Below are 10768 nucleotides of genomic sequence, written 5' to 3'. Positions count from 1 at the left end.
GTTCATACGTCAGACGTGACAAAACATGACAAAAGGGCCCTGCCAAAGTCAAGTCAAGATCATAGCACTCCTTCAACAAACTTAAAGCATCCGATACATCAAACACAGTCTGTGAAAACCAACAGATGCAATCCAGTTTGTGCCCTACTCACATCCCAAAAATCTTCTCCAAAAACCCAACAAATCCAAACCTTGGAGCCAGGAGAGTGAGGAGACTTACCTTACAGGAGAGATCGAGTGAGTCACTCCTCAGACTTCAGAGTGATCGAGCAGTCCCATCCTTGTCTGGTAAAACGTTAACCAAGGGCTAACCAGCAATGTTTTATTGGATCTAATGATTGTCTAATCACCCTGCCCTCGTGTCGAGCTCAGCCAATAGGCAAGCAGCTGACAAGACAGAAGGAGACAGGAAGAACAGAACAATCACACATTTAGTACTGTAAAAGACAACTTCATTATCACTAATATCAACTTCTGATTTTACCACAAATGCTCAAAGGTGGAACATTATTGGTGTGTTATTGTTACAAAAAGCAAACAGGTTGAAGGAATTTCACAGTATTTGTCATACATGTGTGTGAATTGTGAACAAAAGGAGAAAAATTTGAACGAAAAGGGGCATAATAATGGCAGAAATTTCACTAAAAAATATGCTGTTCAGCAAAGTTTCTAATTTCAGTTCAGACTTTGACCTCTACACCGTTTCCTGTCAGATTTTCCATTAGTAGCTGTGTGCCTGATAAGACGCTGTGTGTGTAGACAGTGGGACTAACAGATTACACTGACAATCCATTGCCTCACAAGAATGCAAAGCTATGGGGTCATTCAGGTGATTCAGCAGGTCAAAGCACAAAGCATCATAATATTAAGCAGTGGGTTTGATCCCTGCTCATGACTTTGGTTCTTAATAAACCTTTCCACCTTTAAGTAACATAATGCCATAAACTATGACTTCAAGGTGACTTAAAGAGAGGTTGTACTACAGACGGGTAACACATTAAAGGAAATAGCTGAAAAGTGAGTGGAGAAACATGACAATGCCCTCATTCACAGGGCACAAAGGGTTACTGAATGGTTTGATGAGTATGAAAAGGAGTGAATCATATGCTATGGCTTTCACAGTCACCAGATCTCAACCCAGTTGAACGCCTATGGGAGATTTTGGGCAGACATGTTACACAGTGCTCTCCAACCTCATCATCATCGAAACACCAAATAAGGGAATATCTTTTTGAATAATGGTGTTCATCCCTCCAGTAGAGTTCAGAGACTTGCAGAATCAATGCCAAGGAGCACTGAAGCTGTTCTGGTGGCCCAACACCTTACTAAGACACTTTATGTTGGGTTTTCCCTTTAATTTGTCATCTGTCTGTAATTTTGTCACTGAATTTTATCTGTACCTTCGTGCCCCAGCCCTCACATAAAACTGGGATTATCATCCATACATCCTGATGCACAGGCTGCCATCCTGGGCTGAGAGCGGTGAGCTTTACAATCTACAGAAAGCTGTTTGGAGACGAGGCAGAGATTTGTATGAATCTGAAACTGTAGAAAAACAGGCTGTGAATGAGTCACAGTTTCACAGGACCGCTATTTAACCAGAACCTGTGACTGCAGTGCTGACAGTTCAGAGGATGAAGCCATTAATTCAGATGGAAGTGACCCCATTATGTAAGGCATGGGTCCATACATGCACACTGCTCTGTCTTGATCCTGTGTGCAGGCAGCCTGAGAGATATTGTGTCCAACATGCACCAACACCATCTGACTGATGCTCCCTGGACTGAACACACACACACACACACACACACACACACACACACACACACACACACACACACACACACACACACACACACACACACACACACACACACACACACACACACACACTTCCTGAGCTGCTCTGAATGTTACCTTGGCAACACATTTTCCTGTTATTTAAAAAAAAAAAAATTATCACTTTTCATGCAAAACTGAGTCGGGGATCTGAGCAGCGTCTGAGCGTGATGTTCGGTGTCACACTGTGACCCAAATCTCTGATCAGTCCCTGAGCAGTCAAATCGTTGTACCCAATCAGCTAGCCGACACACACACACACACACACACACACACACACACACACACACACACACACACACACACACACTTTGTTTCTCTAAGTTCAGCTTTAATGACACTACCTGACTCATCTTTTATCAGCTCAGTTGTTTGTGTAAGTGAGTCTCTCTTGTGTCAAAGATGAGTCACACATGGCGATAGCTCATTAGTGAGGGTTGATATGACAAAAAGACAAAGGGAACTGTTTTTTTACCCCCAAAATCAGATGATGTCACTTTATTTCATCAAGCAACACTGAAACCACGTCCAAGTAGCAAAATACGGTAAATTATCAATCTGGTATTTATTTACAATAAGTGCAAAATACAGACATTATAAATAATGTCAAAGGAACTACTCAATGATCATCTTACAAAAAAAAAAAATTATCAGAGACAGTAATCACACTTAATAATCAGTAGCTTACAACTGGTCATCTTAGCACTTAGGGACTGACAGTCAACAAAACCTGTCAGGGATGAGAGCAAAGATGAGGAAAACGAGGAAAGGAGAGAGAAGGCTAATGTCTGAACTACATCACCTCCCATCAGTTCATCTCAAATCTCCAACATTTCTGCCGCACATACATGGGAAGTCTTCACGACAAGAAACGCTATTTCATTAACTGAGTCTAGTCCATTACAATGGCTGACAAACTGAGCTCAGTCCACTCAGTCTAGTTTTGACTGCAACATATGAATGTCAGTGTACAAATGTGTTGCACACCATTCCTGGCTGTGCTGAGGGTGGATGTGAACCCAGTGAGGACTGGGTTTGAATCACCCAACTTTCAGCCCTTTAGAAGCAGTCTTCTCTCTCCAGCCCATGTCCATGAATTCTGCTCTCTTGGCCGTTCACCTCCTCATGGGTTTGGTGTGGAGTTAAAATGAATTTCTGTTGGGCCCCTACAGCACAGACAGATCATGGCAGGACTTAGACTTTAGCCAGAACGCCATACTGGGGTTGTTCTTTGCCACCACCTTGTCGAGGAAACGTTTGGCCTTCATAGGAAGGCTCTCGCGGCGTGTGTTACAGTTTATGTGCCTGCGACGTTTGTTGGCTTCCTTGGAGTCTCGGCGTAGACGCAGTTGTCGTACTATGCCGTGGAAGGCCTCCCAGACATTGTGCTGCATGGCAGCTGAGGTCTCGATGAACTTGCAGTCAAACACAGCAGCACAGGCACGGCCCTCTGAGGAAGAAACTCACAGTCAGCACTTGCATATAGAAGAAAACTCAGAGCGACTAGTGTTCATCACACACAAACACACAGGGATTGATTCTCCTCACCAGTGACTGACACCTCTCTGCGCCGCACCAGGTCACACTTGTTCCCCACCAGGATGATTGGTGTGTGCTGAGCAGGACGGAAGCGGCGCAGGGTGATCCGGAGCTCAGAAGCTCGCAGGAACGAGGCCCGGTCAGTTATAGAGTACAGCAACAGGTAGGCATCACCTGTCTGCATGTAGCACTCCTGAGCCCATTCACCGTCAGTCTGAAAAACACACACATACACAGAGCTAGAGAAAGGATGTAGAGGATGGTATATGTGCAGGCATCCAGAGTGATGTGCTCTCTCCTCTGATCCTCATTAGTCAAGTCTGTTTTTCATCTCACCTCTGCGTCCCAGGTGTCCAGCAGAGTTACAGTGGCAGGTTCTCCATCCACTTCAATCGTCTTTTCACACGTCTCGTCTGAAATTAGACATGAAGAAAAAGTGAAATCATAGTCCTTTTGACATCAACGCGTTGGACATAATCAAACTTTAAAAATTATTAGTGTCATGATATAATTCTGACAAGTGTGTGGTTCTTAATAATGATCTTGTAGACACTTTTTCAAACATTATGATATTTCATTTATTCTTTCTTTAGGTCTATGTTCACATAATATGAATTTTTTATGGTTTAGAGAAGTGGTCTCCGGGACCGTTTGTACATTCACATTTTTATTATAAAAATAAATAAAGATCTGTTGGACAATAATGTTTCAGTAAAGTTAAATACTTTTCTCACCTTCACACAGCTCGCAGTCATCACTGTCCATGCTGTCTGCCGCCCCACCGAAGATGCTAGCGAAAGCCGTTTTACCGACTCCACTGGCCCCTAACAAGACCACCCGGTACGGTCTGCCGGGTTCCGCCGGCTCCCAGGCGGAGTCAGTGGAGATGACCGAGTCTGAGGAAGACCAGCTCCCGCGGCTGCCGTCCGACTCCCCGGCGGAGCTGTTGCAGGACTTGGAGCGAGAGATGCATGCGGGGACCCGGGCCAGGAGGCTGTCCGGGAGCAGGTGGCTGCCCGGGTCGCAGATGCTCCAGCGGTGGAGCTCGGTCTGCAGGCGGAGGCTGTGGCGGCGCACAGTGGACAGCATGGTGCCGGTGACAAAATTAGGATGAACTGGATTAATCCACAACGGTGGGATAAACCGTTTTGCAGGGTGGTGCTTTAACCTCCTTTACCACAAAAAAAAGTCAAAAATAAAGTAAAACGAGTAGATTTCTCCACTAAAGTTCACGGCGTCAAGCCTTTCTATCACTGCAGATAAACATTATGAATGTCCTTTTGTTTCATTCTGAAAACCAAAAACTTGAACCAAAAGTGCCTGAACTCTGAGCCAGAATTATAATACAATAAAGGAGAGTAAAGTCAGTCTCAGTTTGCTCTCTACATCCCCACTGCAGTTATACCGACAGTAACTTACTGCACCCTCAGTGAAGCTGATGAAACCAGATCAAACTCTTTCTACGAAAGAGTTCAGATGTAAAAACTCGCAATAAAAACAAAGATTAAATCGGGCAGCGGAAAAACATTTGATTAGTAGATCCACATTTAGAGCTCGTGTCTCCTTGATGTGTCTGCTGCCGTCTGTCTCAGGGATCTCACGCTGAGTGTGTCTCTGTAATGCTCTGATGGGGTTTCCCTGCGGTTTTTATAAAGAGGAGGAGGAGGAGGAGGAGGAGGAGGAGGAGGAGGAGGGTGGGGGTCACACAAGTGGAGCGTGGATGTTTACTGTGGTGTGTGGTGGGTATTTACTAATGTGATTCATGTGCACGCGGTCAGGGAATGGGCTACTGCTTGGATAATATTTACAGCAAAAGGGTATTTAATTGTGCAACAGGGATAAACTGAAGACTATATAAATAATTTAATATGTAATTATATGAGCAGTACTGCAGGGAGACGTGCTGGATAACGGTGTAATATCTTCAAAGTACATTTACTCAAGTAGGCTACTGTGGTTAAAGCAGGACTATGCAACTTCTGAAAGAAATGCCATATTTTACTACTTAGAAATGAAAAGTTGAATTTATAAGAAATCCATCATGGTGTTGATTAATCCAACGCTACAGTCTGACTTGGTCTGGTATAACCAATATGGTGGCTAATGTTACCAAACTTTAGGTAAATTTTGCTGGGTAAGGCCACATTCAGTCTTGTTTTAAGAACAGTTAAGGGGAAATATTTTACTTTTTACTTCACTACACTTATTTAACAGGTATCGTTACATTGCAGAGTCAGACTTTAGATAAAAAACCTATGACAAGTTTATAAAATATGATCCGTTGTCATTGACTTCACTACCCAAATGCATATTACTTTACACATAGGTCCTTTAGTTTATGTCTCAAAAGCTTGGAAAATAGGTCAACATGGAGTATTTTAGACTGTATGTTGATTACTTCAGTAAATAATAATTATAGAACATGTTTTATCTGTAATGTATCAATTTTGCTGAGGACATGAAGGACGGAAAATCTGATGATGTAAGTTATGCATTACAAGCTCATTTATTTCTGTCCTTTACATTGAAAATTCATCCACTGCATTCTGAATGTTGTTCATATTCATTTGTGGTGTCATGTAAACTGATGTGGGCTGGGTGTAGTGTTAGCATTAAAAGATCAGCATCAATAGTGTGAGTGAATGTTGATTGAAAGAAAGATAGAAGGAGAGAGATAAAGAGGGGAGTCCTTGACATCCTGTATCTGCTGTTCTCTAGCGTGAAAAGACTTTTAGTCTGTGGGAAAAACATCTAGTTTGTACAGGCCGTCTTATGAAACATAAAACACTCTCAATATTTCGTTTTCTTTGCATGTTTATGTGAACACATCTACACAAAGGCATTCTTACTTCGGACATATTACCTTTCTAAAGGGGGCTCCATTGAGATTTAGTGTCAATGTAATTTCTTTTTCCTGCAGCAAAATTGTTGTACACAGCAATGATCGGCAACAAGTGGAGAGACGTGTTTTGCTACCAGCATTGTTCTTTCCAAGTACACTTGTAAAAATCATCTGAATGTAGCATGAGGATGTCAAGAGGAACTCTGAAATCACTAAATGACTTCAACTAGAAAAAGAGTTGGAGGTAAAGTGGTACACCAATAAAGAGATATTACAAAACTTTATAAACAAAATTATTTTTTTTGAACATCACTGGCTATGGAGTCGTGTTTCAAGATGTTTCAGGTGGAATTTTCATTTATTCTCACAACCTAGAGCTGAAATAACTATTATTCAGTCTTTCAAAAATGCCGAACACCCCCTACTTACAGATCCTTCATTGTAACGATTTGCTGCTTTTTCTTTGTGTAATATGGTAGTAAACTAAATATCTTTAGATTTGGTCAAACAAGCAAGCAATCCAGTGCTATCACATAGTCTTTAGTTGTAGCCCTATTTCAATACAAGATAAGATAAGGGGAAACTGCATTAACTTCCCATCTGCTCAAATTAGAGGCCAATTTAGTTTGAATATGAATTATTAAAACATATTTGAAATTGTGTCTCACAAGAATTCAATTTAATTTATAAATGTTGGCAGAGTTCTATGTGGGAGCTGATGAAAATAATTGATCCAAACCGCTGCTGCTGCTGCCTGTTCAACGTGACAAATGATTAACAGACAGATTACAACCTAGGGCTGTAAAGAAAGAATAGAAATACTCCAAGATCAGAGTTTCAATCCAATCTTCACATCTATCGTCACATAAAGCTACTAAAGATCACCGATTAGGAGTTAGAATCTATGGAGGTTAATTTTGATTTACACAACTTGGATTATCATTTTAACACTTTTTACCTTTGTACCAGAAAGGTTCATATACTACAAAACCATTCAGCAAGGACACAAGCAACAACTTCAGGAGCATCTCCGAGACAAAAACAAATATTCACACTGGTTGGAATCATGTAATCTGTTATGAAGACATGGCTCCTATCTCAGTGTCACCAACACTGAAGTGAATGAAGCATTATCAGAAAGAGCCCTAAAGGTAAGGAGCGGCACAGAGCTGATAACTATTTTATATCAAATGAATCCACATGGGTACATTATAAAACACAATCATTAGCTGTGATTTGCGAGTCAAAAGTCAAATCTATTATGCCTGACGTCTATATTAGTTTGTGTCGACCTTTTCTGACAATATTGAAACATAGCTTCTTACCAGGTGTTACTGAATGAAAGCTCGGCGAAGAGGCTTAACACGTAAGCCTGAGATCTACTGTCAGCACCACCAGTATATTGTTAATGAGTTGGAGGCCACCAGTTGGTATTTTGTGAATAAACCATCTAACAATGTACACAAATGCCCAGAGCGACCTTGTTTCACTTCATGTACTTGCTCAACTCGTAAACATCGGATTTTCATTCGGCAAAGCACTTTGTGTGTGTGAGAGAAAGAGCGACTGAGATCAGGGAGAGTTATTACAGTAATTGTAGGATTATGCTGCTTTTTCGGCTGTTGTTTTTCAGGACTTCTGTATCGGGTTGTGGCCTCGTCCGCGGGACCTGCTGCTGTGTATTACAGCTCCGATCTGATCTGCCTGACAGATGATTGGGCGACATTAAATCCTTGTTAAGTGCTGGAGCAGGACCAGGGTCAGGAGGAGGGGATGGAAGGATGGAGGAGGGAGGGATGGTTGTGCTCTGACACGGCAGCATATTGGCAGGGTGATGTTGATGGCTGTGGGTTGTAGCAGAGTGAGACGAGACCTCCAAACTTTATGCTATTATAAAGACCACACACAACATCAATATATGCTCTGGATCAATACAGGAGCAACATGTACAACAAGAACAACATTTTAATTTCTCAAAAAATAAGCAAAGCTCAAATGTAGTGGTTTGCAACCCAACAACCAAGGTACTGCCAACAGAGACAACAGCTTGCTCACTATTTAATTACATTGTGCAGAAATCAATAACTTTATTTATCCAAGGGAAAGATTTGTTGAGAGTAATGATCTCTTTTTCAAGAAGGCCCTTACACATTCACACATAGAAGCTGCTCAGAACAACCCCAGTCTGATCTGATGGGACTCCCCTGTGTAAAATAGACCTCTCATAGCTTTTAATGCGACCCATTCAACAGTGGAAAAGCCATTAAGATGGTGTGTAAGGCAAGTAATAATGCTACGTTTTGGCACCGTCTCTCAAAGGAAGAGTAGTAAAGGGTCACATACTTTATCTGTTTAAATTAATTTACTTGATACTATATTGTCAAACACTTCAGTTTAAATTGAGAAACCACTTCCTAAATAGGTTTAAAGGGTAAATAAATCTATAATAAATTTTAAAAAAACAGCAACTAAGAGTCTGTACTTTTGCTCACATTCATCTGACATTCATCATCCAGACATCAGTCTCAGGAAAGCTCGAGACAGAGGCCATTTGAAGGCTATTATATCAACATTGAGAAGAAGCAGAGGAACTTTATGTTTGGGACTTTAACCTTCAGCTGCAGTGACCTTGGTTCAGACTTCTTTCACATGTGGGCGAAGTAGTTCATTATACAATCAAGTCAAAGCACAATCAAAGCAAGAGGTACTATTTTAACAGCACAAGACAGCAAGTTCAAGGAAGCTCAATCCAGGTCCACCTATACAATATGTATATATATATCTATATATATATAGATATATATAGATGTATGACAGCCTATAGCACGTGGGGCTTTAATGTTTAGCTCAGTGCAGAAAGTATTTATGCCACAGTCGCATTGAATTTTGTATTTTTGATGTAGATGAAGTGTTTTTAAACTTTATTCAATTTTCTATAGATGCTGCACATTTCAGGCAACAGATTGCACTTATTGATGACCGCAGCTGTGTTGAATACCAGGCCAGATGTCTTTCTGTGCCAACAACACCTAGCCTGACACTGCCTCACTTGCACCTAACTTCTCCTAAACTTTGTTTTGTACAAAATGCAAAAGGCATGAAAATTCCAAAGCAAATGAAAACTACACTCTCCATGCAAGCTAAATCTAGGGCTGCAACTGATTATTTTCATTATTGATTGATTTTATTGAGATTAACTGATTAATCATTTGGTCGATAAATGTCTCCAAATTGCTTTTATTGTCCAACAAACAATATAAAACCTAAAAATATTCAGTTTACTATGAGGTTAAACAATAAGTAAAAGGAAATACTCAGATTAGTGAAGCTGGAATAGTAGTGAGATAAAGGGAAAACAAAATAAAGGGAGAGTAATCTTAACGGTCGTCTTTGTCCTCAAAGAGTCTTTGTCCTCATTTTAAAATGAAATGGTGGTACAATCAATAAACCTCTGAACTATCTATAAAGAGAGCAGTGCAGATACGAACATGATGTTAGACATGAAATCCTCTGTGCTGTTGAGGATATCTAAACTCTCTCTCCCTAATAAACAGCTAGATCAGTCTGCTGACACTTAAGTATATCCAGTCCAGTGCTATCAATCCTGGAGACTACGTCTCGAAACCCTAAAGTACAGAAACAGCAGGTCTGCTCAAGACCTGCGAAGCTTGAGTGTCAATGATTCTCAGACTGATACTGAATGAAATGGGAGAACTGTGACCTCATTAAAGGTTAATACCAGATGTTTCAACATCTACAGTACATTCAGATCTTCCACAGAGGCCCTGGGATCACAGGGAATAAACTTCCAATCTGTTCAATTCAGTCTCGCCATCAAAACAACTGTATCCCTTTCTCCCCCTCCAGCAGTGGAAAGTCATTCATTCAATCCATACGCCAGGTCTTTGAGCTGACGCGGCTAAAGCGTACGGCTTAAAAGAGGGATTGGCGGTGCGGCCAGCAGCGGCTCCTAAGAGCTTTGCACAGACAGACAAATTCCGCCTCATGCACCCACCATCACATGGCCTCTGAGACTGTTAGAGAAGTGATTTGGATCAATATCCTGCTTGGACGAGTGACACTCGTCTGTCAGGCACGTGTCCCATACCAATAACAAAGAGCTGGGACACAAAATGTGATTGCTCTGAAACAACAAACAGCATCTTACATTGCCAAAGCCAGGCCAGGGCAGTAGCTGTAGTAAGTTGCTTGGTGACAGTTGCTATGCCACCACTGGTTTCAGTCTGAGCCTCTTTAATGTCTGGACTCATTGGCTTTGTGTCGTGGTTAAGATGTGTTTCTTAGCCACGCTTTCTGCTTGGCTCTATGGATGGTCTGACAGTCAGTTGGTCCAAAATTTTGGTCCAGATTGCAATACCTCAACAGCATGAACTTTTCTACAGACATTCAAGGTGCCTAGAGCATGAATCCAAATAACTGTGGATGAATCCCTGATGTTTCCTCTTTTGCCACCATGAGGTTCACATTTGTGGTTTTGTGTGATGGATTGGAAGGACAGTCATGAAATCTGGTGCAGATATTTATGTT

At 41.4% G+C, this 10768-nt stretch overlaps 1 protein-coding gene across 1 annotated transcript; it reads right to left on the bottom strand.

Moving 5' to 3' along the window:
- Positions 1 to 2312: 2312 nt before the first annotated feature.
- On the bottom strand, positions 2313 to 5013 carry gem (GTP binding protein overexpressed in skeletal muscle). Its single transcript, XM_056381129.1, has 4 exons — positions 4113 to 5013; positions 3715 to 3791; positions 3388 to 3592; positions 2313 to 3289 (listed from the first exon to the last, which is right to left on the bottom strand). The coding sequence occupies exons 1-4, from the start codon at positions 4465 to 4467 to the stop codon at positions 3006 to 3008; spliced, it is 921 nt and encodes a 306-aa protein (XP_056237104.1). The 5' UTR covers positions 4468 to 5013; the 3' UTR covers positions 2313 to 3005.
- Positions 5014 to 10768: the final 5755 nt, after the last annotated feature.

This window comes from Seriola aureovittata, chromosome 7 (assembly GCF_021018895.1).
Source record: "Seriola aureovittata isolate HTS-2021-v1 ecotype China chromosome 7, ASM2101889v1, whole genome shotgun sequence".
NCBI classification, from domain to species: domain Eukaryota; kingdom Metazoa; phylum Chordata; class Actinopteri; order Carangiformes; family Carangidae; genus Seriola; species Seriola aureovittata.
This window is presented reverse-complemented; position numbering and strand designations above follow the sequence as displayed.

Excerpts from the sequence above, each read along its gene's own strand:
- gem (XM_056381129.1), bottom strand. The coding sequence starts at position 4,467 with ATGCTGTCCACTGTGCGCCGCCACAGCCTCCGCCTGCAGACCGAGCTC. Across the intron at positions 3,792-4,112 it reads TGACTGCGAGCTGTGTGAAG|ACGAGACGTGTGAAAAGACG; the intron begins GTGAGAAAAGTA and ends GTCTAATTTCAG. Across the intron at positions 3,290-3,387 it reads CAGAGAGGTGTCAGTCACTG|AGGGCCGTGCCTGTGCTGCT; the intron begins GTGAGGAGAATC and ends TTTCTTCCTCAG.